Source organism: Ascaphus truei, chromosome 3 (assembly GCF_040206685.1).
Source record: "Ascaphus truei isolate aAscTru1 chromosome 3, aAscTru1.hap1, whole genome shotgun sequence".
NCBI lineage: Eukaryota > Metazoa > Chordata > Amphibia > Anura > Ascaphidae > Ascaphus > Ascaphus truei.
Window position 1 is genome coordinate 107,373,354 of NC_134485.1, and position 27,951 is coordinate 107,401,304.

At 43.6% G+C, this 27,951-nt stretch overlaps 1 protein-coding gene across 3 annotated transcripts; it reads right to left on the reverse strand.

Annotated features, from left to right (window-relative positions):
• Nucleotides 1-3,022: 3,022 nt before the first annotated feature.
• Nucleotides 3,023-14,154, reverse strand: HIC1 (HIC ZBTB transcriptional repressor 1). 3 transcript variants are annotated; one of them, XM_075589296.1, is made up of 2 exons: nucleotides 13,914-14,154; nucleotides 3,023-6,389 (listed from the first exon to the last, which is right to left on the reverse strand). In XM_075589296.1, the coding sequence occupies exons 1-2, from the start codon at nucleotides 13,936-13,938 to the stop codon at nucleotides 4,438-4,440; spliced, it is 1,977 nt and encodes a 658-aa protein (XP_075445411.1). In that variant the 5' UTR covers nucleotides 13,939-14,154; the 3' UTR covers nucleotides 3,023-4,437. The 3 variants fall into 3 exon arrangements, with proteins under 3 accessions (XP_075445411.1, XP_075445410.1, XP_075445412.1); XM_075589295.1 differs by lacking the exon at nucleotides 13,914-14,154 and adding an exon at nucleotides 11,774-12,178; XM_075589297.1 differs by lacking the exon at nucleotides 13,914-14,154 and adding an exon at nucleotides 7,782-7,908.
• Between the last annotated feature and the right edge of the window lie 13,797 nt (nucleotides 14,155-27,951).

Genomic DNA, 27,951 nt, shown 5'->3' on the forward strand with positions numbered 1-27,951 from the left:
CTCTTTCAGTCAGTCAGTCTCTCTCTCTCTCCTTCAGTCAGTCAGTCAGTCTCTCTCTGTCAGTCAGTCAGTCTCTATCTCTCTCTTTCAGTCAGTCAGTCCCTCTCTCTCTCTCTCTTTCAGTCAGTCTCTCTCTCTCTCTCTCTCTCTCTCTCTCTCTGTGTGTCAGTCTCTCTCTCTCTCTTTCAGTCAGTCAGTCAGTCAGTCTCTCTCTCTCTCCTTCAGTCAGTCAGTCTCTCTCTGTCAGTCAGTCAGTCTCTCTCTCTTTCAGTCAGTCAGTCTCTCTCTCTCTCTCTCTCTTTCTCTCTCTCTCTCTCTCTCGAGCTGAAACTAATTGTATATGTGAAGATTTCTAGAAGAACTTTTAACCAAGATAAATAAAAACACTTGCTGGATCATTGAGTACCTTAACATGTGCAATCCCACATAGTGTGACAGCATCATTCATTTACCAGAGTGATACTGTATGTTTAACAGGGTGAATATCAAGTCAATCATGTTTTAAAAATCAGACACGCATTTCCCAAAACAATATCCTGCAAATGATTTGAAACATTATAACCTGCTCTTTTTTTTAAAAAAAATCTCCCCTCTCCAGGTTAATTATAGGACAAAAGAGGGAATATAAATTGGATTACATGACAGTAGAGGAGCAATCAAGACTGACAATACCTCCCTTTGCTGTTAATACAAAGAAACCATGTGAAACTTTATTTTAAATACCTCTACTGGAACAGTAAAAAATATATCAATATCCAAGACTGAACATGTCCAGTATTGGTTTGCATACCACATAGTGAATGGGCTTTCACCATTAAATGTGAAATCTCTCATCTTAGTTTGCAACAAAAAAAAAAACTTTGAATAATCTCACCTTTCAAAGAATCTGTAAACTGTACATTGTGATCTGCCCTTTCTTTTCATGCTGTAACACTGCAGACATTTCTGCTTGAAATGTTTCGACTTTTTAATGACTCGATAGGATTAGTTTTCATTGATTATGTCTAATATGAATATAATGGGGGGGAGGGGGGAGAAAGGGTCGAAGTTATGCTATTTCTGAAAGTATTTTGGACACACACACACACACACACACACACACACACACACACACACACACGAACAGTAATAATCCAAAGGATTGGAGCGGGTGCTTCTGCTAACATAGTAAACTGTACTATGTAGAAGGTTCAAAAAAGCAGACAAATGGTACAATAAATATGTCTTTACTAACTCAACGTTTCGGTTCCCAGGGGAGCATTTGAGCTCTTGAAAAAGGCTACATTGGGAGCCGAAACGTTGAGCTACCAAAGATACATTTATTGTACCATTTGGTGTCCCTGCTTTTTTTTTTTTTTTACCCTTATACATATACATACATTGCTTTGATCTAACCTTCTTTGAGATTAATTTAACTTGCACATTTAACCATAGAGCAGCTGGGCATTGATGTAGAAAATGTAATCACACGTTATAGGACTGGAAAAAAATGTGAATTTATACATGACATGTAGGGGCAGATATGAGAAGAGGCAGAGAATGAGAGGACATCGCTGCAGGGTTGGAGAAGGAGATTAATTTATTCTACTGTACACAACTCTGCACTGAAATGGTTAGTTGGAACTCATTTTCAGGGCCCTGCGTTATTGTTTTGCATTAATTCGTATTGCAAAAGTAATGATCCCATGATAACGTTGCCTCACCCTGTGCTGCTTCTCATCAGTATGGTATTAATTTGTAGATTTGGCATAGAGACTCTGACATTGCCCCCTTGTAGAAACATAATATGTAAAGACAGACTCGCTTAAAAACACCCCACAAAAACAAAAACAAAAAACCCACCCCCTTATCTGCTGCCAGATGGGCCAGCAAACGCATTGCAGATCTCCTCCGGCAGCGAAGGGGTACAGGGGTACAACTCCCAGCATTAAGACGCATGACTGAAGGGACAGGCCAAGCTTCAGCGGCTGTCACCAGCCACACGTTGAGGTAGAGGCTCAGAGGATGGAGAGAGGACACAAGCAATAGTAAGTGTGCCCACTTCTTCACAGTTGGCAGATCCTCTACCTCGGCAAACAACAGTTTGATACATATTTAATACATAACATTACAAATGTACATAGCCCTCCCCTCTATACATCCCCCCCCCCCCCCAAACAAATGTGTGATTGGGTTAGGTCCTGCTGGGGAGCAAACTTTGGTCTGTACACAGGGCAGGGGGGGGGGGGGTAGGAGTAGGGGGCATGGACTTGGTTTCACTAGTTACCTTTGGCATAAAGTGATGTCTTTGGTGTGGCATACGGGTATTGAAGCAATGGGAGTATTGCACGTTGCCAGCCCCTGTTTAAATGCTATAAAACATACATGCTCAGCCTCTGCTCTTTGAAACCTGAGCTCATTCGTGCAGAACAATTGCAGAACAACGTTAACCTATTGTTAGCTGGAGAGCGCTGCAGCAGACAAAGGGTTAACACCCACTGCCAAACTGCCGCCCTGCTGAGCTTAGTGGTACATTGGTTAAGGCACTCAGTCTCCAACACCCCAACCTGCACGTCCCAGGTCGCCCACAGTTCATGGTCAGTGCGAAGAGACTCAAATGAGTCAATATATAATACAAGTGGTTTCATAGAAGAAGAAAAAGAAATGCAGAGATCAGAAATCAGTATTTCCACATACTGCCACATACCCACGTTTTCTGCACCCACCCTCACCACACGCAACCTTGGGTCACCTATTTGTTATCACCAAGGAGTGTGTGGGCTGGATGAGTTTGGGAAATCAGGGCTTGTCTGCTACAGCCTATTCCACTGTGAAGGGAAGCGCCCTTGCCTCCACTTCTTGGAATATCCACCCACTGTGTCTGTGTCTGTGTGCGCACAGGGAGAGGACTCACTGTATTGGGAAGTGCATCTCTCCCACCTGCTGGCCTCATGAGACCCCAGTCCAAGAATGTCCTTATAGGTTGAGCCTGCCTGCTACAATACATATGGTTTTCTGCACCCCTGAACTCCAGCACCCCCCCCCCCCCAATTCCTTGTAATAAACTTAGTAGGCACTTATATGATGTAGGACTCCAACAACAACAACAAAAAGAAGTGGAATGCTGCATCGACTGCCTCTGTGAGAGAGATCATGGTGTGACACGCAAGAATAATTCAACTCCTCTCCTAGGGCACAAGCGTTGTAGATTTTGATCAGACCGTGCATAAGACTGGTTTGCATGCTTAAATGCTAATGGAGGTAAATGGGGGATAATATGACCATGGTTTGGAGGCATGGGCTGCTTCTTTATGGCTCTGAACCATTGTGATAAAAAACACTTTTATAACATGCATTTAATTGGTAAAAAAAAATGACTTAAGAGCCTGATTGTATTTATGAAATACACTGGAACAGCTAGAGATTCTTGGGTTGAACCGGTAATTCCAGATGAGCAATGAGGCTCAGCTAGCCCTGGTTCTGCAGCTCTCATTTATTGCGCACATTTGCGTTTTAGATAGGTCGAAATCTACTGGGATGAAATATTGGACACTAGACTGGAAGAAGCCATCGAATGAAATATGAAAAACGGTGCCCAGCATATAGTTATTAACCACTATACTCACGAATTACATTCCTTAATGTTTTTAGAAGTAGAGCCCCTGTTTAAATCATCTCCATTCCCCAGTTCTTAGATTGACAACCCAGTTCTGATTGTAATGTTTAAATGGTCCCAGATAACCCGAGTATCACGTGTCCCGTGCATGTTATTGCCAATGCATTGTAATAAAGGGCTTACATATGCAGGTTGGTTTTACACAGGGTGTGTGAAGACCTGCCAGGATAATAGTCTGACACTCTTTATGTTACAGCTGGTCAATCAAACGTGCAAGATTTGAATGCTGGTTCATGATGTATCATGTACCTTTAATACTGCATATTTACGTTGGTAAATACTGATTTCTGCATCTCTAATTGTCCCCACATGAAGGAAAAAAAAAAAAATTAACAACCCAAAAAAATAACAGAAATTAATGTCCTCCTGCCACATTTCTGGCAAGCGAATCAGCAACTCTCCCCACTGCCTTTCAGCAGAGAAAATGTTGTGTGAGTGGTGGAGGGATACATTTGGCAAGACTCACTTCTCCTGTCGGGATAGTGCACCAGAGCCCTTGCACAGGTCCCACACAAAGTGCTTTCCCAGAGTGCTCTGCTCGTCCTGCTCATGCAGTTCTTCACAGGTTAAAGCTGCCACTGAGGCTGTCTTTGGCTCTTGCATAGTTGGAGCTCAGCATCTTACGCGGCTCGTAAAGTTGTTTTTTATTTTTATTTTTTTGGTATAGTCATTATTGTACTTTTTTTTTTTGGGTGCATTTAATATTCTTCTTTTGCTCTGGTGCACCCAGGACATGCACACCCGGTTCAGGGGAGGTGTGTTGGCTTCTCGCTTATGCCCTGTTATGGTGGCGAGAACCTCCCAATGAGTCTGCTTTCGTTGATCAGGTGCTGGCTCTGGCTCAGGACTTCTGCTGCCTTCTCCTGGCTCAGCCCCAAGTGCTCTGCAGTGAATTTGGCCAAGGGGTATAAGCTCTCTATGGCTTTGGGGTCGTTGAGGAAGTGTGAGGTTTGGGATAGGATCTCTGCTGCTTTCTCCTGCTTTAAGCCCAGGTGGTCCGCAGTGAATTTGGCCATAGCGTACACACTGTCAGAGAAATCCAGCTTGGGCTTCCCGTCTGGTCCAGTCGTGTGCATCTTCATGTGACTGATAAGGTTCCTCTGCTGGGCAAACTTGCCCCCGCACACCTGGCACTCATAGGGCTTCTCCCCCGAGTGGATCCTCATGTGCTCAGTCAGGCGGTACTGGCGAGTGAAGCGCATTCCACAAGAGTCGCATGCAAAGGGCTTCAGTCCAAGGTGGCTCCTCATGTGCCTGGTCATGGTGCCCCGTTGGGTGAACTTCTTGCCGCAGATGCTGCAGGGGTAGGGGCGGGTAAGCCAGTGGGTCTTCTCGTGCTGGCGCAGGGTGGCCGGGTCCTTGTAGGACTTGTCGCAGGAGGAGCAGCGGTAGGGCCGGATGATGTCTCCAAGGCCCTGGCTGGACTTGTCCAGGAATGGGACGGGTGGCTCCAGGCTCTCCTTGTGGTACAGCTCCTCTTCATTGTGCGCTTCCACGTGGGCATTAAGCTGCTCGGAGTTGGGGAACCCTTTCCCACAGGGAATGCAGACGTATAGGTTGTCCCCGAAGCTCTCAGGCTCGTACCCAAGGTGGTTGCAGTGGTACCTCTCCAGGTTAGCAGAAGGCGATGGGTCCCCGCTGCTCCCAGTCTCCTCACTCGTGCTTTTGTCATCATCAGGCTCATTGCTCTCCATGCTGGGGTACCTGGGCTGCTGCGATAAGGGGGAGCTCTCCCCTTTCTCCTCCCTGTCCAGATCCTTCTCCCTGTCGCTCTCATCCACATAATTCCCCATAGGCTCATGTTTCATCCAGCGGTACATGAGCTCCTGGCTTTCAGTCCTGCTTGGGTGCTCGTGGAGGACGCGGTTTCTGAAAGGCTCTGGGTGGGGGGCGGCTGGTTCACTGCTGTCCAGCTTTTGGAAAGTGTGCTGTTGGTCCTTGTAAGGGCCGCCGTGGTTGGCAAGAAGATTGGCACTTACTGGAGGGCTGTCCTGCCTTCCGGGTATAGAGGGCTCCCTGTTGTCCCCTGCTGTGAGTGCCTCTGTGTGGTGCTGAGTAGAAGGCCTATTTGGGCTTTTTTTGGAGAGATCCAGGCCACACAAGGGGGAGCAGTGCCTCTCTGGCGGACACAGTCCATGCTGGTGCAGCTGGTTCCCCTGAGATACTGCGGCATATAGTTCCCCACAATGAGTGTTAATGGCATTGACTGGGTCCACTGGCTGCATGTCCACAGATCTTGGCGTTGAGGTGAAACAGGACTGAATGACTGGGGTAGTGGCCCTCAGCCCCCTCCCAAGGCTCCCATAAGGAGAGTAGGCTGCTGTCCTTACGTGACAGTACTTCCCATTCCTCTTCAGTTTCTTCTTGCACAGGGAGACCAGGTCAGATATCTGGAGATAACTGGCAGCTGCTAACAGTGCCCCGAAGCTCTGCTCGCTGGTGGTTTCAGCCTCGCCCAGCCTTCCTGTGTAGATGAAATCTAGGATTATCCTGAAGATGCCAGGGCTCACCATCTCATGGTCCAAGTTGATCAAGTTATCATGAACCACCAGTGACTTCAAGTAGACGCTACTAGCTGCTAAAATGTTCTTGTGAGCCCTGAACAGCGCATTCTGTACCACAATGATCACATCACAGAGGAAGCCTTTAGTCCGCTGGCTGTTGAGTTGAAGGAGAAGTTGTCTGGCATGACTTGGTACCTCCATAGCATCCAGCATTGTGTTCAGTTGTCCACCTTCGGAAACACAGACACAAAACGTGAGCAAGGCATTTCTAGAGAAAGCAGGAAAGAAAGAAGAAGGAAAGAATGAAAGAAATGAAAAAAAAAGGAAAGAAAGAAAGGAGAGGGGGAAAAAAGAATGAAGAGAGAAGCAGAGCTGTTCCTCTTTTGATCTAAGATCAACATTCAACAACCTTTGTCACTTAATGGGCAGGTCATGTGTCTGAATGTTTCTGCCTGGTTGACAAGCAGTGGAATCTCCTCCTCCTCTCACCCCCCTGGGTCTGAGTCTATGTTTGTGCAGTGTCCCTTGTATTGATGTGAGCAACTAGTTCATGTTAAGCGGCGGGGCTGCACTTTGCAGATACTGCATGAGATAGCCTTGTTAATCAGCTGGAACGTGCCACAATTAAACTGCACGTGTTCCTGGGTGGGTTAACCCCCACGGTTAAATGAGCTGCTACGCCCTTATTCTCTCCACCTAATGAGCCTTATAGAGAGGCACTGGGTAGAAGATGCATTAGGAGCAGACTGTCACCCAGCTAGCGTCCCGCAAGGCTGTGCAGTTTGTGCCGGAGTGTGGATCTGCTGGAGAAGGGGAAGAGGGGAGCAGAGACACATCCAAAGTGGGATCTAATTCTCTGGGTTGCTTTTCCCCCCCAGCTGCAGTTCTGTGATCTAGTTCCCAGTCTCTGCAAATTAAACACGTCGCGTCCATACCAGAGATAATTTGATCCCCATAGAGAAATGAAGACAGTGGAGTTATCTGAAGAAGAGTTAACACCGGCCAATACCCAAATCCCCCTTTCATCAGCATCCAGCCTGATGCCCGCAATCTGCAGAGTCCAGTCACGGACTGTCCGGTCTCAGGAGGTCCGAACAACAGTCACTAGATTAACCCCCAGCGGGCAGCAAAACTCGTTACAAAAAAAGTGCAGCTTCAGCTCCCACACCCTTCAGTGATCACATGTCTACTAAGGAAAGGAGACTAGAAGTGTACAAATGTCTCCATCAAAATGAAATAGTATCCTTTTTTGCCTCTCTCAATGAATAAGTGTCAAGAAAATTAAATGCGGCGATTTGCCCTGGGGGTATTAAAACTTTTGTCTATAAAATAACTTGGTCAAATTGGTTGAATAAATAAATTAAATTAAATAAATAATAATACAAATAAAAAAAGGTATACCAGAAAGATGAAAATACCAAAACATGCAGGTGAGGAATATATGAGCAGTCTTAATGACTTCACTTTTGCGTGATTATATACTGACACACGTGTAGATATAAAGGGAATATATATATATATACATACACACACACACGTATTATATTAAATCATACTATATGTTAGTGTATATGAGAACAATGTAACGCAAGAAGCCATGGTGTGTTGTTGAGAGGAAGTACCTTGGATGAGCAGAGAGGCTCTGCTGTTAATCAGGGGCTGCAAGTGCTGAACATCCACTGCCTACTTTCTCATTGCATCTGCTTCCTTGTGCCACCTTTGCATGTATACATACAGCCTTTATTCTCTACAAAGATGGGGCTGGGGGTGGCTAAAAACCCTCGTAGGCATTTTAAGAAAGTGACATCACTGCCTCAGCTTCCAGCTATAAAACCCCATATCAGGAACCATTATTCACAGAACCACCTCCTACCCCCTCTTTCAACGGAAGCATTTACTGACAACGGTGCCCCCATCCAGAAAACATTCAACATCACTTCCACACAGTTTGCCATTATATACATCTACACAAACACACACACACACACACACACACACACACACACACACACACACACACACACACACACACACACACACACACACACACACACACACAAATATGGTGTATATATTGCACCAACCCTATAGGTCACAAGCAAAAGAAGGTTAACATCATCCCAGGACAAGGACCCCTGACCTACACATAGGGCAGATCTCCAATATTTATATCTGGGTGGCCTCATCCCTCATATGCTCTGTTGCTTCTTGTCAAAAGTAATTTTATCTTTGTATTTTTTTTTTTTGAACAAATATTGTATCACAAGTCTACAATTCGCAAACTAAATACAACATCAATGATCCCCCAGCATTTCAGCACAAAGAAAACAAAAACTTTACATGAAGAAGAGGAGGAGTAAAAACAAGACCTCTCTCTCTCTCTTTCACATGTTCTCTTCACTTAGTCAATTTCACTTCCAAACCTTGGAAAACCTTGTAGAGTATCTGAGATAATGAGGTGTTAAGAAGCTAAAGAGGGAGGCTGTTACTTTGGGGACACTAGGTTTAATCATTCCTGACCTTGTCCAGCAAGAACCATCTAGTGTTTTTAACTAAATATTTAAAGCAAGCCCTTTCCTCCAGGATACAGAGCCCAAGGTTTCCCCTTTGGTGGTGACTGGTCTCAGCTTCCGAATTGTTATACAATTTGTAAAGTATATGTCTTAAGGCTCCAAACACTGAGCTTCCCTAATCCTCCCGATTTCCCTGCTTGTAATGAGCTAGGGGTATATAGAGCGAAGATTTATTGAACAAGCCCTGTCTCTGGGACAGAGGAAGCGGGTTCCTCCTGAATTATTGATCTGATAAGGAGCAGGACAGGGAAAGTGAGAGATAGAGATGGTGTTAGATGTTAAAGAATAGTAGAGACATATTAGAAACGGAAACATGTCAATTTTTTTAAAGTGCGTTATATGCCAGCCAATTCGGAATAGAATAGATTTAATTAGTTGCGTGTATTTTTAATTAAAAATAAATAAATAGATATCTGAACATCAAAATATTTTTTATCTGTATTCCAAAAAAGTTGGAATTATGAGGGTAGGGACCCCCAAAAAGTTGGCATAAATACCCCCACCCCCTCCCCCTGAAAATATCAGCATTCCAGACAGGTGTCCTACATGCTAATCCCTGTTTAAAATTGATGAGAATACATGGGTCTGTGTTTGGCATGTCAGAGGAATTATGGATTGTTTTAACTCCTTCCACCCCAGAGGATCAGTAACACTTTGCTCTGACTTCATGGTTGGTCAGAAAGAAAATGGTTTAGTTCAGTGGTTTTTTTGTGTGCTTATTTTGTTTTGCACTAGAGAGATCTTTTTTCTTGATAAGTTTGTTGGAGTGTCATATACATTTATTTCAATCATTAACCCCCCTGACCGGGGAGGGGGGACGGGGGACAGAATACAAAAATACAAAATGCAGATTTAAAAAAAAATAAAACAAAATACGAATAAAAACAAGATTTTTTTTTTCATCGAAATTTATCAGCGTCACTTTTTTTTAATTTTTTTTTTAGAACACGAAAGAAGGGAAGAAAAATTGAAAATACTATTCTATGTGATGTATTTTTTTCGTAAAACAAAAAAACAGAACAATGTCGATTGCCGAGGGACTCTAAACCCTCATAATTAAATGTGACAACTGGGACAATCATTTAGCACCGTGGGAATACCCATTATTTAACACGTGTTTAATTCTTAATTATTGCTATACAGTCTGTGTCTGTGGAAAATAAAAAAAGATAATTGAAAGGAATAACATTCCTTAATTGTAACATTAACTTTTGCAACTTCTCAGATTGCAGGTAAAGGAGAATATATAAAGAATTGTAATTAAATCGTAACATTGTATGTCCCATGTCAGCTGGTTTCACAAATGTGTTTCCTAGTTTAAGATTAGAGTATTTTGTTGCTTTCGGTACACACATAAATAACTCTGCTTAAAGCTTAATTATGCCTTAAAACAGAAGGAAGATGTTCAAAGTGTTTTCAGACCTTGAGTATGACAGTTAGTGTCACATGCAGGAGTTCCACCCACTGCAAAATAGGAGCAACACTTTAGCATAAATACCAGATTAAATAAATTAAAAAACCTTTGGTTTCAATGATGATGTTTTTTTGTTGTTTTTTTCCTTTATTAATTTGATGCAGATCTTGTTGTCCCAGTTTTGCAGCCGAGAGACTTTGATATAACGACACTCACTTTCTAGGAGGATATTTGCCATCTTTAATCACACATCAGCATCCTTGTGCTTCAGCCTCAGAGTTAGGGGGTCTCCTGTGTTACTACAGGACTTTAACCACCCCAGAGAAACACTCAAACAACAGAAGTAGCTCAGCATCTTTCTAGAAACTCACAAGCAAATAAGGGGAGTGATTCAGAGACATGGTAAGTGAGAGACTGTACAGAAAAGCTCTCTTCTTCCATTAGGCATTTTTATTTATGTAGTATTTGGGGTGGATTGTGAAAGGTAAATGGGGGGGATGTCATAAATATGAAATTGGGGGTGGGGGGTTCTTAGTAGAGACTGGAAGGCCACCACCATTCCTCCTATGCAATACAATAAGGTTCCCTCTAGCAATAAAGGATTAAGCATTGTAATGTAGCCCGGGTCTGTATTATTAAAAGCAGCTGCTCTCCCCAGCACTGGGTGGGACTGCTCCAGCCATCAAGAAGCATTTAGAGTAGAGAGCCGCGTGAAATCACTTCTCTCTGCACAGGAGAGGGGTCTAGTATGATAGATAGAACCCAAGCCCAGAGATGGACTAATTTTCTGGAAAACAGGTAAAGTGGATTTCAAACCTCTCTCTTTTCAGAGTCTGATAGCAACATAGGATTGACAAGTCTGGAAAGATACGTTGATTTAATGCCTTCTCTTTGTGGCCTGGTGTCACTTACAGAATTACCTACTGCTATGAGAGTGTGATAGTATTAGGTGATGTGTATGTTCCCTTATTAAACAAATCCTCTTTTACTCCCAGTATTACATAAAACATTTTATTAAAATATCCTACAAAAATGTAGATCCCTGTTTGTAAACGTTGTTACTACAGTTTTGTTTTAGTACTAATGGATTCGTACACCCCCAAACTCGCTGTGTCAATGGAGATACTCATGTAAATGATTTAGCATCTGAATCTTATTACCACCCCGCATTAGAAATCCCAACGAAAGAACTAGCATTACCCCCCCCCCCTCCCATATTAATTTCAATAAGGTCAGTGTCTGCTTTTTTTGGGGAGGGGGTGTAGTTTCCCCAGAGTCCTTGACATTGACAAACACGCTCACAGTGACACCCCTGCTGAAATATACTTTGTAAACGCCAACACATAATGTATCACAACCCACATTTTCTATTAATCGCAATACAAAAAGCAAGACATTTTCCATCCAAAATGAAAATAAACCACATTAACATTCAATCCTTAAAAAAAAAAAAAAAGACACAAAACTAAGTTGTGCATCTCAGATCCCGACCCCATCATCAGCATTTCCAAATTCTCTCTTGGTCTTTCATCTCATTTTAGTCTGTTGCTCTGTCACTCTCATTCCCCCTGACCAAGTCCCCCCTCTCTCTCTCTGTTGTTACAAGGCTGGGAGGTTTTCTATTTACCTGGATGCCCAGTGGTGTCCAAGCAGCTGATGTCTGTGTGAGTGACCATCCCTAGTGCAGCCTCTAGCTGTGCGCTCTGAACCTCAGCTCCCAGCTGCCAACATCCCACCCATCACCATGCCAGCTCCACAAGTCTCCTCTGCCAACCTTTCTATTTTTCTTCTATTAAGTGCAAAAAAAAACAAAAAAAAAAATAGGGGGCCCAGACTCTTCCTCTCTTTAATACGTGCTGGGCCCAGCATCAGTTTCCTCTGATTTTTATTTTAGCAATTTCCTCTGCTATTTTGGTGTGCTCTTAGCAATAATGTTGGGGAGATAAAGGGCTCTCTATTTGAACTGAGGCTGTATTGCGCCCCATGTGATGTGTAGCTATATTAAAACTAAAAAGGTAAAACCCAGGGCAGGAACTTCGAGTGACCCCAACTTGAACTTCACACACACATCGAAAACTTTTTCTTAAAGAGACAGAGGTCTGGTCTCCTCCTGCAGCTCTCCGTGCAGTCCCCACCCCGAGTGCTGCAGAGGAGGGTCAGCCCTGCGGATGCACCCCTCTCTCCATCACACTCACAGGGCAGCGCTGCAGGATGGAGAGGGCCCGGGGGACTTGCACTTATTTCACACGCACACACCGATCACTCAAACAGGCATGTATGCAGAGAGGACATCATGTTAAAGGAATCTTATATACACATATGGAGAGAGATGATTGAGATAGATATATATATATATATATATATATATATATATCCCCCCCCCCCCACGGGCCCCACCCCAACTAAAGACTAAAGATTAGGTTTCTCTAATTCTGCATAATCACAGTAGCAAAAGGTACCAGTTACAAATGTTCTTTGCTTTTTTTGGGGGACATCTGGTTTATTTTTGTGTGTGTAATTGCGAATTGTGTGTATATTATAGGAGGGCTAATACAGTACATGAAGCTCTCAACCAACTATATTGTTTTTGTTAACTGATGTTTTAATATAGATGCATTGGGGAAAATGCACTGTTATAGTTTAGTGTGCTATTTTTAATTAATATATTTACGTTTTCTATTTAACTCCCTAATGCACTGTGCTGCTGCATTTAGGATATGGTACCAATAAAAAAAACAAATACGTGTATTTATTGTAATTAGGTCTCTGCGTGTGTATAATGACACACTGATCTTTTATCATGATATGGTTTAATGCAAATGTAATGCAAAATATTAGTCAGTTAATGTTTACTTCAGTTATTCACTGGATCAATAAATCAGGTATTTATAACCTCAGTGCAGTTGTTGAAAAACAAAAAAATCTTGCGTTAATGCTACTAATTATTTCAATAGGATCTGAATTAAAATGATTTCTCTCTGTCCTCAGAAGACTATTTCATGCATGCAGGGATTTCTCTAGATAAACTATTTTAACACCCCACGTTCAAGCCATGGCATCCTTTTTTCTTTATCCTACTCAGCAGTACTTATTACACTGATAAGAGGAACACTTATCTGGATTTCAACAGTAACAAAACCGAATGATATTTTGTATCAATTGTGTGTGTTTTTATTTTACAGCAAGCACAAGATTATTAAATAACATTTCCTACCAAGTGAGAAATGACACATAGTCTGATTGCAGAACAGAGCATTTCTCAATGTAAAGTTTTTTTTTGCACTGATCACTTTCACATCACACCCGATAATCGTTGGCTTTCCGGTTACAATAACAGGGACATCCTGACACTCTGTCACTCTGTCCCCCAACACAAACACATGCACTGTATGCTGAATGCACCATCAAATTATTAGGCGGACGAAGGGCAGCGGCTCAGAAGTCAGCTGTGGACTCAGCCATTCATTGATAGCTGTCATCTGCTGCTTACAGATGGGACATTATTATTGATGCACTTCTTCCAACTGCAGATCTAATTAAGATAACTTCAGTGGGATAAAAGTTTTTCAAACTACTACAAAGTATTTCCAAGTGTAGTTCACATGGGAAGTGAATGCCATCTCCTACCTCCTCCCCCCCCCTCTCACCCTCACTTAATCATCGTTGCTCTGTGGAGGATGCATTTACCTTCCAGGTGACAAAGAGCCACACACATGGAGATGAATCACAATGCTGAGTGACCAAAGCCTCACCTAAGTTGCACTCACCTTGGGGATCTTCTCTGAACCCCATCCCCCGGTGGAAGTGATCCCAGGATGGAGTTCTCCTGGTCAGCTTTGCTCTTCTCCTCCTCCTCCTCCTCTCCTCCTCTCCCTCTCTGCCGCCGCTGGCTTCCAGGACTTCGCTGTCCGCTGCACAGCTCCAGCAGCCTGAGCCCCCTGTGTGCCTCTTCCTCTGCTCTCACACTGCCACCTCGCGCTCACTGCCCCAGCTGCAGACAGCTCTTATCGCACCAGTGCAAGGCACACTGCAGTAAGGGGAAGCTTTGCTCTATCTGAATGGGTGTCAAGGGCTGAGGAGGACCCCCTTTTTTTTTTGAGGTGGTATAGCCCCTCCCCTGATTTCTACCATCTGCAATTTCAGACAAGGAAAAAAAACGAAGGGGAAAAAAAAAAACATTTGTGAGACGTTGACCAATATTTCACCCGTGGAGAGCTGCAAAGGCAGAGGACAAGTTATCATGCTTCCTCCACAGCTGCACCGACGTTATTCAAGTCCTTCTGTCTCTCACTCCATCACATAAAGTTCAGGTCAATAATATTTTCCTCATTGCTTACACCTTTAATCATATAATCTGCTGTAATGTGTGTGTGTATGTATGTATAGATATATATACCACTACTATTAAGGTTATGGTGGGTAAAAAAAGTGACAAAAACCCTCCACAGTAAAGCATAAAGCAACTGTAAATATTACTGTATGTTCATTTGCATGTCTTAGGCAGGTCTGCAACCCCGCCTTTCCCCATTATCACCCAGCATACAGCACTTCCACTGCAGCAAGGGATTCTGGGAAATGACATGCAAATGAGCACACAGTGTCACCTTTTGCCTCAATAACCTGCATATTTGCTTTCCTGTGGAGGGTTTTTGTCACTTTTTTTACTCACCATAACTTAACTCAGTATTATGGTTTAGCCTATCCCATAGCCTCTCTTGCATTCCCAGTTAAATCAACCCCACACTGATGAGACCCATCAAGGTCGAAACAGCTGTCTGTGGATGGTTTTCTGGGTATGCACCTTAACCCTGGCTGTGCTCAAAGCTGTGACCATGCAGCAAGCTTAAGCCTATAGGGAACCATGTTAAAAATGGTTATTGAGGCAAAAAGTGACACTGTGTGCTCATTTGCATGTCATTTCCCAGAATCCCTTGCTGCAGTGGAAGTGCTGTATGCTGGGTGATAATGGGGAAAGGCGGGGTTGCAGACCTGCCTAAGACATGCAGATGAGCATACAGCTATATTTGCATATATATATATATATATGCGATAGTTCTTCAGTATTAGGTGATACCTTTTTTTATTTAGACTAACAATTCTCACCTTCCTTATCTCTGTTTTAACACCCTTCCAGTGCCTGTCTGTTCTTTATTCTTCCTTTTTTCTTTTCTTTCTTTTCCAATCCCTGTCTAAGTTGTAGAAACCTTTGTATACCAGTATTGCTGACCTGAGGAAGAGAGGAAAACTCTCGAAAGCTTGTCCTATGACATAAATTGCTAGTCCAAATAAAAAAGGTATCACCTAATACTGAAGCGCACACACACACACACACACACACACACACACACACACACACACACACACACACATACATATCTCTCTCTCAGATGCTACCTATTGTTTCCATATAAACGGGAGCAGAGTGAATTATGAATGAACCCAATGATAATTCAAATGTGAATCACATTTTCAGAGTGGAGGGATGGTTGATTGGAACAGTGCCTCAATGTATAGTCCTTCTTGATTTTATATAAAACAACTATTCATGTTCGTGATGCCGAGACAGATACTGCCAGTGCCTATGAACTAATCTCTCTGTGCATTTTATAATGATCATTTACCATTTACATCCATTCTCCCATTACACCCAACACCTGTGCCCAAAGATTCCAGAACAGAATATGTTGATCTAATCTTCAGTCTCCCAAAACCACGTTTGTAGGTAGAAACACAAACAGAGGGCGTCCAGAGGCAGCTGAAACCACCAACCAAATCTGCTGTAATGTTTTTATTTCAAATAACATTTGAACTAAACAGCAGGGAGGTGGGTTTGTTAGCAGGGTGACTTCAGACTAAATAGTAGAGGGGGAGAGCAGCACAAAGATAGGGACTGAGCATTTGGACATACTCTGTGAAACATTCAAGTTGAATTCCAGCTGTTCATCTTTCCATTCTCCAAACCACGAACTGATGTGCCAACTTCATTTGTCAGATTATTCCAGCCCTGAATTACTGGGAGAGGATGGGGGATCCAGCTTGCTGCAATTTAGCTGCCTGACTTTTAATTCATTCGAAATTTGTATTCAATTAGGAGCCCTCGGAGGAAAGGAGGGGTGGATATATAAAATCCAGGTTGAACTTTATATAGACCTCCCTCCTTTCCCCCAGAGATCTCCTAATTGAAGACAAGTTTTTGAATAAACTGAAATTCACAGGGATGAGCAGAGGAAAAGAATCAGCGAGGAGTGGATGGGTTTAGCAAAAAGATGGAGAGGGGGGGGGGGGGTGTGGCTAAGTCCTTTTAATTGAAGTGTACACAGCAGAACAAGTTTACCCTTTCATAAATTCCCATGTATTTTGAATCTTGGTACTCTTATTCTTAAATGGTTAGTTCTGTTCTTTGTAAATTAATGATGAAGTCCCCATTAGCCAAACAGATCAACGTAAGTGGCTGAGATGTTTACAATTGGTGTTCCAGGAGAGATGCAACATATTCATTTTTCTTATACAGAAAAACAGTTACTTTAAGGGGGATTAAATACTAGTTGGTTGTTTAATTTTAGTTTAAACTACTATGTTGAATTTCCCTTTAAGTGATCTCAGTGGGAAAGGTGAAGATAAGGACTTGGCCAGTGTAGCAGGCATTGGTATCATCCCAACATGTGGGAACTGGAGCTGTGTCTTATGGGCTTTGAGCTCAAAAGAATGACACGGGTGAGATTACATGTTTGCTGTAATAATGATAAATCTGTCGCCTGTTTTTCCCCAAAGAAATTTGTCTGAGATTATTTGTGTTGGGAGGAGGGGCATAATTAAGGGTTCATTTGCTGGTGATGGAGTTTTTATATAGGGCTTTACATCCAACTCCAATCTGATTTAGTTATTAAATGGAAGCTTATAAAAACAGCGGTGCTGTCTGATTTTTACAACAGTACTACTGCCCAATGGGGGCAGAAATCCTTGCATACTCTATATTCTGTTATATGAACAATAACATTGCATTTTACTTGGGGAACGAAAAGGGTAATTTAAACAACAAGTAACCCCTTGTTACTCTTCCCTGTTCTGTGATGAACAAGTCAAAGTTGTAGGAGGCTCAGTAACTTTCCTTTATTTAATATTGCTCATTTTAATTAATGTGGATAAGGAGATTTTTTAATTTGACCTAAACTAAGACTATTGGTTGCATATAATAACCCCTTTTTTTTCTATAGTGGGCTGCCCTTGGCTGCAAGTTTGTTAAGGGACCCTCAGAGACAACGTGCTACATTACATGGAAATGAATGTCACACAGTGATGGGAATAGCATAAGTAAATTGCAGGTGACATTGGAGTATCCATCATTTGTCCTCGATAGATGGAGATCTGTTAAAAACCAAGTACATTGGTTCATTTAAAACCAAATTTACTTAGTGGGATATATTCATTGGGTTTTTGATGTAAATAATTTGCCTTTTTCCCTTTTTGTCACTCTATCTGCATGTGTCACTTGGTACCGTTTGCCACATTGTTTTTGTATCTCCCGTGTCTCGATTTTAAATATGAACCCGCTTTTGTCTCCATCCTGCCACCTACACCCACCCCCCATGTTGTGAAACACTAGTGTTACTGTGTTTCTTACCAGGGGCTGTAGCTATTTGGGCCCATGGTTCACTTGGGACCATTTCCAGTGGATAAGATGCACAGTACCATGATATTCCGCTTGTCTACTGGGATTATGGTCCCTGCGCGTCCGCGTGCGAACGAGCGCGCCACAGCGCACTCCTGCAGCCCAAGCGATCTGTGAACTTGGCTGCAGGAGATTGTAGACACGATGCGGGGGCGTGGCGGATGCGTCCCGAAGCTGGTTCGCCCTCATTGGGTGAACCAGTTCACGAGCGCTGACGTCACGCGGCAGCCGCCTGAAATCACAGATTTTCTTGTATGCCGAGAACGCTGCCACTTCAACGCGCTACTTTGCCGGCAGTTGCGCAGGCAGAGGGGTAGCTCCCATTACAAAATATAGCACAGTGCTTGCCGTGCATGCGCACGCAGCGACGCCGGCACCATAAACAGTGTCTATTACAATATATTGTATTGTATGTCTTTATTTGTATAGCGGCATTAATGTACATAGTGCTTCATACAACTTTAAATATAGACAGTGATAGAATTGTGGTGGCGTGGAGACGTGCAGAGTACTACTAATTATCTTTACAAACCTGCACATTCACATTTTTTTTATTGTAAGAAAAAGAAATAATATTAAAGAGGTCATGATATAACAAAGGTATGTGTAATACAAGCTCATTATAGCATATACCAGTGATTTTAAACAGGGGGTTCCTAGGAACGATTGGGTTCCCCTGCAATTTTCAGATCACTTGAAAATTGTAGCAAATACAGAAGAATTTACAATGCATCTGATCTGAGACGCGCTATTAGAGAGGGTTGGGGTTCCTTACAATGCATCTGATCAGAGACGCGCTATTAGAGAGGGTTGGGGTTCCTTACAATGCATCTGATCAGAGACGCGCTATTAGAGAGGGTTGGGGTTCCTTACAATGCATCTGATCAGAGACGCGCTATTAGAGAGGGTTGGGGTTCCTTACAATGCATCTGATCAGAGACGCGCTATTAGAGAGGGTTGGGGTTCCTTACAATGCATCTGATCTGAGACGCGCTATTAGAGAGGGTTGGGGTTCCTTACAATGCATCTGATCAGAGACGCGCTATTAGAGAGGGTTGGGGTTCCTTACAATGCATCTGATCTGAGACGCGCTATTAGAGAGGGTTGGGATTCCTTACAATGCATCTGATCTGAGACGCGCTATTAGAGAGGGTTGGGATTCCTTACAATGCATCTGATCTGAGACGCGCTATTAGAGAGGGTTGAGGCTCCTTACAATGCATCTGATCTCAGACACACTATTAGAGAGCGTTGGGGTTCCTTACAATGCATCTGATCTCAGAGGCGCTATTAGAGAGGGTTAGGGTTCCTTACAATGCATCTGATCTCAGACGCGCTATTAGAGCGGGTTGGGGTTCCTTATAATGCATCTGATCTCAGACGCGCTATTAGAGAGGGTTGGGGCTCCATACAATGCATCTGATCTCAGAGGCGCTATTAGAGAGGGTTGGGCCTTCCTAGCAGTTTACAATATAATTATTGTATTATTGTTCCTTAATAAATAAAACATTGAAAAACACTGAGACATTTTATAAATGGTGAAATAAGAGAGGCTACTTCCTTATTTTACAAAGCTACTCATCCAAATTAGACAGAATAACTAATTTTGAATAGTGTGCTCACTAAGGAAATGACCAAATTTCCAGAACACCCCTACATCAGAAAATCCAAATGTTCTGTATTTGCTGACTTCTGCAGTCCTGTAGTTCCCAGAAGTAGCAAATGAGTCCTATTCACTGCAGAGGGTTCCGGAATTGGGGTTTAACCTCTATCATACCATTCCTCTCTGTCTGGATGTACAAAAGTGTAGGCAGCTGGGGTGAACACAGCAGTTGCTAATATGATGATGGAAGCTCCAAACTATGCAATCTTACTTGAAATCAGTAAATGTACTTTTTAAATTGGTTGTTCTCTTGTCGGGAGGAATTTAGGATACAGAAGTGCTGAGTAAAGAGAGACAAGCTCAGGGTTTTTAAATCCAAACCCCATTTTGTACCCCTGTATTCTTTTCCTGCCCGTCCTGGTAGGAAATGCCGGAAGAACCAGTATTCAGGAACTGTTTTTTTTGGGGTGGGAGGGGGGGGGGGGAGAGAGTTCTGTACATACAAAATCAGTAACACATACATTCCCATAATGTTAAAATGTATAAACCCAGAGGGTTGGGCTGCGGCGTCCCTTGCACTAATAGTTCCATCCCTCATACTCTGAGTTTTCTCCCTTAAAGAGACACTCCAAGTGGGTACATGTTTTTCCCATTTTGTAACATAGGTTTGATGCAGGGGGTCTCTGGAGCTGAACCCCATTCATTTCAGCTCTGGGTCATCAGGTCCAGCTTCCTACTGGCCCTTGTGAGACAGGAGCTTTAAACTTTGCTGAGATACACATCTCCAAAAGGGAGTGCCCGTATCTCAGGAAGCAGGGGGTCCCCGGAGCTGAACTGAATGGGGTTCAGCTCCAGGGACCCCCTGCTTCAAACTTGTGTAAAATATCTATATTTAATGGCAGGGACAGATAGTCAGGCACAATTGTGTACACCACACAAAACATAAATTAAATATCTTGTTTTCTTTTTTTTTAGGGGAGCTGTGGCGTGTACTGTATATGTGTGATATAAAAATGTATATATATATTGTGTATTACTACTGTGAAGCGCTATGTACATTAATGGCGCTATATAAATAAACACATACATACATACATACATACATACATATAATTCTACAATTGTAATCCAAGTGATAAGTCCTAAATGAAATATTAGCTGTTGCATGTAACATTTTGGTCATTTTTGGCATTCAGTATCCACATGCAGAACATTGCAATTGCTGCAACAAAAGTGTAATCTGCCACCATCCACTGAAGCAAGAGGTTGTAACAAGATGGGATCCCACCCGTCTGTATGCTTCAGAAGCAGTGATCACCCATCACCAGCTACTGCTACACAACCTCCCTTGACATCGGGAAATGAGGTACGTTTCTCCCTCCACCAAACTGTAAAATCTTTGCACGTTTGTGGAAACTACGAAAGACATTTAACGTAGCAACATGCTAATTAAGTTCTGACAGTGCCAACTGGAATGAGGTCTGGAAACAGCCTGCAAATAAACTGCATAGATGGAAGGACAATTTGCCCAAAGACTGCTCTAGATACCGTACCTTGGCCTTGTCCATCACCTCTCTTTGCTTAACAAGGACCCAAGATTTGAAATCTGAAATAATTTTGAAATCTCAGCATCGGACTTTACTATACAGTTTGGTAACCATGTTTGAGCCAAGATTTAAGTCAAAACTTGCTTTCTTTTCTTCCACCAGGCACAGATGTAAACACTGGCTTACCAAAGAGTCAGCTCCAGTCTCATGTGATGTTCCTGCTGGTGGTCCTCCTCCTACTGGAGCTGATGTGTTGTCTCCTTCAGTACATTTCAGTTCCAAAAGCCCTGTCGGTGCCAATCAGCTTGTACGGTGCTGATACAAGGAGCTATATTCTCAGCTCCCAGGATCAAAACAGAAGCCATGTAATTAGGGGTGTAGTTATAGGGTAAACCCCCAACTTTAAGTTCTTATCCAGAAAAAAAAATATATATACTTATGTAACTCCTGTATCGAATACTACCAAATGAGGCATCGTATATATAAATCAGGGGAGGTTTATCTAAAGTGAAGCTCGTAAAAAACCACGAAGGTAAAAAGATGAGTGATGGAGTAGACAAGATGACACATTATTAACTCCTATTTAAAAAAAAAAGTAGGTTCTGTAGAAAGCACTTGAAACAAACCTGAATGTATGGCAATTACAGGGAAAATCTAAGTAAATGCTATCCAAATACATCAATGCCTGTATGGAAAATGGGATGAGAAATAAATTCAGACGGACTATCTTCAATACCTACAAACTAAATATGGGCATTTATAGCCACCACAATGTAACAGGCACAGACTCAAAGTGATGCAAGAATAGGTTCTGTGGCTAATGTCCCATCATGGTACAGGTAAGTGAAGCAGAAACTCTTGACGATACAACCCTTTTATTCAGCATATATTAGATTATGATATTAAATTATGATACAAGTAAGTACAAGCTACACTCAAGATGCAAGTGCAAGCTTATTCCTAAACTAGAAGGAAGGAGGTAGGGAGGATCCAGGGGACACCTCTACATTGAAACAAATGGGGCGGTCAGAATACAAACCTTCTCAGGGTGAATCTCCTTACCAACTGTAAGGTATTCCATCTCCCAGAAAAGTACTATGGTATAATATAAAACGGTCCAGACACACTGCATGCCTACAAAGGTGCTCTGCCTTACCTATGGTAGAGCACTATCCTACATAGGATATAAAAATCAACCAAAGCAATAGAGCTCCTATGGGTGGTAAATAGAATCTTAATTACAGGGCTTTGGTAACTGGAAGGAGCAAATATTTACTTAGGTGGATACAACTTCATCCAATGTAGCAGCAATATCATCCAACTATAAGACGCACTGGAAGTTATTATCCTTGTCATGTATTGTATTGTATGTCTTTATTTATATAGCGCCATTAATGTACATAGCGCTTCACAGCAGTAATACATGTGGTAATCCAATAAATAACAGATAATATAAATAACAGATCATGGGAATAAGTGCTTTAGACATTAAGGAAGAGGAGTCCCTGCTCCGAGGAGCTTACAGTCTAATTGGTAGGTAGGGAGAACGTACAGAGACAGTAGGAGGGAGTTCTGGTAAGTGCATCTGCAGGGGGCCAAGCTTTATGTGCCATGTGTTCAGAATAGCCACAGTCCTATTCATATGCTTCTTTAAGCAAGTGTGTCTTAAGGTGGGTCTTAAAGGTGGATAGAGAGGGTGCTAGTCGGGTACTGAGGGGAAGGGCATTCCAGAGGTGAGGGGCAGTCAATGAGAAAGGTTTAAGGCGGGAGAGGGCTTTAGATACAAAGGGGGTAGAAAGAAGACATCCTTGAGAAGAACGCAAGAGTCTGGATGGTGCATAACGAGAAATTAGGGCTGAGATGTAAGGAGGGGCAGAAGAGTGTAAAGCTTTAAAAGTGAGGAGAAGAATGGAGTGTGAGATGCGGGATTTGATCGGAAGCCAGGAGAGGGATTTCATGAGGGGAGATGCTGAGACAGATCTAGGAAAGAGTAGAGTGATTCTGGCAGCAGCGTTAAGGATAGATTGTAGGGGAGACAGGTGAGAGGCAGGAAGGCCGGACAGCAGGAGGTTACAGTAATCAAGACGGGAGAGAATGAGGGCCTGAGTCAGAGTTTTAGCAGTCGAGCAACAGAGGAAAGGGCGTATCTTTGTTATATTGCGGAGGAAAAAGCGACAGGTTTTAGAAATGTTTTGAATGTGAGGGGCAAATGTGAGAGAGGAGTCGAGTGTGACCCCAAGGCAGCGTGCTTGGGCTACTGGGTGAATGATCGTAGTTCCAACAGTAATGTGGAAGGAGGTAGTAGGGCCAGGTTTGGGAGGAAGTATGAGGAGCTCTGTTTTAGCCATGTTGAGTTTAAGGCGGCGGAGGGCCATCCAGGATGATATAGCAGAGAGACATTCAGAAACTTTGGTTTGTACAGCAGGTGTAAGGTCGGGTGTTGAGAAATATATTTGTGTGTCGTCAGCATAGAGGTGATAATTAAACCCAAAAGATGTTATTAGGTCACCTAGAGAGAGTGTGTACAGAGAAAAGAGAAGAGGTCCCAGGACAGAGCCCTGGGGTACCCCCACAGAGAGATCAATAGAGGAGGAGGAGGTATTAGCAGAAGAGACACTGAAAGTACGATGGGAGAGGTAGGATGAGATCCAGGATAGAGCTTTGTTCCGAATGCCAAGAGTATGGAGAATGTGAAGGAGAAGAGGGTGGACCACGGTGTCAAATGCTGCAGAGAGGTCGAGTAATATGAGCAGAGTGTAATGACCTCTGTCTTTGGCAGCATGGAGGTCGTCAGTTATTTTAGTGAGGGCTGTTTCCGTGGAGTGAGCAGTACGGAAGCCAGATTGTAGAGGGTCTAGGAGAGAATAGGTGTTGAGAAAATGGAGCAAGCGAGCGAATACAAGACGTTCAAGGAGTTTAGAGGCAAAAGGCAGGAGGGAGACAGGCCGATAGTTAGAAAGACAGGTAGGGTCAAGCTTGCTGTTTTTGAGTAATGGTATGACTGTTGCATGTTTGAAGGAGGATGGAAAGGTTCCAGAGCAGAGGGAGGAGTTAAAAATGTGCGTGAGCGTAGGGATTATAGTAGGAGCAAGAGGTTTTAGGAGATGGGAGGGAATGGGGTCAAGAGGGCAAGTGGTAGAGGGAGAAGAGGCGATCAACAGCGACACATCCTCCTCTGAGACAGTGGAAAAAGAGTCAAGGAAGGCAGGAGGAGAGTTAGGAAGAGGTGTAGGATGGGAGGAAGAAACAGAGGGGATGTTCTGACGTATGGATTCCACCTTTTCCTTAAAATAGTCAGCAAAGTCCTGAGCGGAGATGGAGGAAGGAGAGGCAGCGGAGGGTGGTTTGAGTAGAGTATCAAAGACAGAGAACAGTCGACGTGGGTTAGACTTGTGCATGTTGATTAGTGAAGAAAAGTAGGCTTGTTTAGCTTGCGAGAGGGCAGAGTTGAAACAGGATAGCATAAATTTGTAGTGAAGGAAGTCTGCGAGAGTATGAGATTTCCTCCAGAGGCGTTCAGAGGAACGAGTGGAGGAACGCAGCATGCGCGTGTGGGAATTTAACCAGGGTCTAGGGTTAAAAGGGCGAGTGCGGCAGAGAGAAAGCGGGGCATGTAGATCAAGAGAGGAGGACAAGGCAGAGTTGTAGTTCCTGACCAGTTTGTCAGGGTCTGTAGCAGATCTGAGAGAGGAGAGGGAGGAGTGTAACGTGGACTCAAAGTCAGGTAAGTGAATAGAGCGCAGGTTTCTGCAGAACCGGGGGGTAGATGGAGGTGGAGAAGTTGAGAAGCGAGATAGAGAGAATGAGATGAGGTGATGGTCAGAGAGAGGAAAAGGGGAAATGGAGAAATCAGAGAGAGAGAAGTTTTTAGTGAAAACCAGGTCTAAGTAGTGGCCATCCTTGTGGGTGCTGGCTGCAGTCCACTGTTGAAGGCCAAAAGAAGAGGTTAGAGAAAGAAAGCGGGAAGCCCAAGGGAGAGAGGGGTCATCAATGTGGCAATTGAAGTCCCCAAGGAGAAGAACAGGGGAGTCTGAGGAGAGGAAGAAAGAGAGCCAGGATTCAAAGTGAGAGAGAAAGGCAGAAGGGGGATGAGTAGAGGTAGGTGGGCGATACATGACCGCCACATGAACAGGGAGAGGAGAGAAGATCTGGACAGTGTGAACCTCAAAGGAGGGAAAGGCAAGAGAGGGGGGAATAGGAATAGTTCGGTAACGGCAGAGAGAGGAGAGCAGGAGCCCCACACCTCCACCCCTGCCATCAAGGCGCGGAGTGTGGGAGAAGGAAAGGCCACCATAAGAGAGGGCAGCTTCCAGAGCAGAGTCAGACTGATTGAGCCAGGTCTCAGTTATAGCAAAGAGAAGCAGGGAGTGAGAGAGAAAGAAGTCATGTACAGAGAGGAACTTGTTGGAGAGGGAGCGAGCATTCCAAAGGGCCCAGGAGAAAGGGAGAGAGGAGGGAGGGTGGCAGGGGATGGGTATGAGGTTGGAGGGGTTAACACCAGAAGGAGTAGAAGTTATATGTGGGAGGCGAGGACGAGAGCAAGTAGAAATAAGGCAGGGACCAGGATTGGGAGAGATATCCCCAGAAGCAAGGAGGAGAAGCATGGATAGAAAGAGGATGTGTGAGGATGATTTGTAGGGGTGTGTTTTAGTGCAGGAGGTATAGCTGTGTGGTGACAGAGGACGCAGGTAAGAAAGGAGTTCATGTGAACTGAGAAGTGGGGAAGAAAGGAGAGATGGAGATATATGAATAGAGTTAGAGACATAAGGAGACTGGTGGAAGGAAGTGCATAATTTGAAAATAAGTGCGGTTGCAGCAAATATAAAAAATAAAGGCGGCATCACAGCAATAGTTAAGTGTTGAGATGTGCAGTCTTAGATAGATGATATCCTCTTTTCCAACGTAGATCAAAAGCAGGAATCAGAAGCAGTAGGTGATGTCCACTTTTCCACTTCTTTTTGAACTTCCTTTTTAAACTTCATAAATACTTGAAACATATATACTTAAAAGCATATCTGCTTAAAAGCATGGCTGCTAGCAGCAATGGCTGTTAGGAGTTTACTTATATACTTTTAGAAAGTCACCTGGTTGGCACAACAAACTTAATTAGCACATGTATGTATGTATATATATATATATATATATATGTATATTTATGTATATGTATATATTTCCCCTTTTCCTCTCTCTGACCATCATCTCATCTCATTCTCTCTATCTCGCTTCTCCCCTTCTCCACCTCCATCTACACCCCGGTTCTGCAGAAACCTGCGCTCTATTCACTTACCTGACTTTGAGTCCACTTTACGCTCCTCCCTCTCCTCTCTCAGCTCTGCTACAGACCCCGACAACCTGGTCAGGAACTACAACTCTGTCTTGTCCTCCTCTCTTGATCTACATGCCCCACTTTCTCTCTGCCACACTCGCCCTTCTAACCCTAGACCCTGGTTAAATTCCCACACGCGCATGCTGCGTTCCTCCACTCGTTCCTCTGAACGCCTCTGGAGGAAGTCTCACACTCTCGCAGACTTCCTTCACTACAAATTTATGCTATCCTGTTTCAACTCTGCCCTCTCGCAAGCTAAACAAGCCTACTTTTCTGCACTAATCAACATGCACAAGTCTAACCCACGCCGACTGTTCTCTGTCTTTGATACTGCCGACTGTTCTCTGTCTTTGATACTCTACTCAAACCACCCTCAGCTGCCTCTCCTTCCTCCATCTCCGCTCAGGACTTTGCTTACTATTTTAAGGAAAAGGTGGAATCCATATGTCAGAACATCCCCTCTGTTTCTTCTTCCCATCCTACACCTCTTCCTAACTCTCCTCCTGCCTTCCTTGACTCTTTTTCCACTGTCTCAGAGGAGGATGTGTCGCTGTTGATCGCCACTTCTCCCTCTACCACTTGCCCTCTTGACCCCATTCCCTCCCATCTCCTGAAACCTCTTGCTCCTACTATAATCCCTAGGCTCACACACATTTTTAACTCCTCCCTCTGCTCTGGAACCTTTCCATCCTCCTTCAAACATGCAACAGTCATACCATTACTCAAAAACAGCAAGCTTGACCCTACCTGTCTTTCTAACTATCGACCTGTCTCCCTCCTGCCTTTTGCCTCTAAACTCCTTGAACGTCTTGTATTCTTTCGCTTGCTCCATTTTCTCAACACCTATTCTCTCCTAGACCTTCTACAATCTGGCTTCCGCACTGCTCACTCCACGGAAACAGCCCTCACTAAAATAACTGACGACCTCCATGCTGCCAAAGACAGAGGTCATTACACTCTGCTCATATTACTCGACATCTCTGCAGCATTTGACACCGTGGACCACCCTCTTCTCCTTCACATTCTCCATACTCTTGGTATTCGGAACAAAGCTCTATGCTGGATCTCATCCTACCTTTCCCATCGTACTTTCAGTGTCTCTTCTGCTAACACCTCCTCCTCCTCTATTGATCTCTCTGTGGGGGTACCCCAGGGCTCTGTCCTGGGACCTCTTCTCTTTTCTCTGTACAGACTCTCTCTAGGTGACCTAATAACATCTTTTGGGTTTAAATATCACCTCTATGCTGACGACACACAAATATACTTTTCAACACCTGACCTTACACCTGCTATACAGACCAAAGTTTCTGAATGTCTCTCTGCTATATCATCCTGGATGGCCCTCCGTCGCCTTAAACTCAACATGGCTAAAACAGAGCTCCTCATACTTCCTCCCAAACCTGGCCCTACTACCTCCTTCCACATTACTGTTGGAACTACGATCATCCACCCAGTAGCCCAAGCACGCTGCCTAGGGGTCACACTCGACTCCTCTCTCACATTCGCCCCTCACATTCACAACATTTCTAAAACTTGTCGCTTTTTCCTCCGCAATATCACAAAGATACGCCCTTCCCTCTGTTACTCGTCTACTAAAACTCTGACTCAGGCCCTCATTCTCTCCCGTCTCGATTACTGCAACCTCCTGCTGTCCGGCCTC

What these genes read in the sequence shown, in the direction of transcription:
- HIC1 (XM_075589295.1), bottom strand. Translation starts at nt 11,822, where the DNA reads ATGGTCACTCACACAGACATCAGCTGCTTGGACACCACTGGGCATCCA. An exon ending in GGACACCACTGGGCATCCAG is followed by an intron (nt 6,390 to 11,773) that starts GTAAATAGAAAA and finishes GTGTTTCCGAAG; the next exon opens with GTGGACAACTGAACACAATG.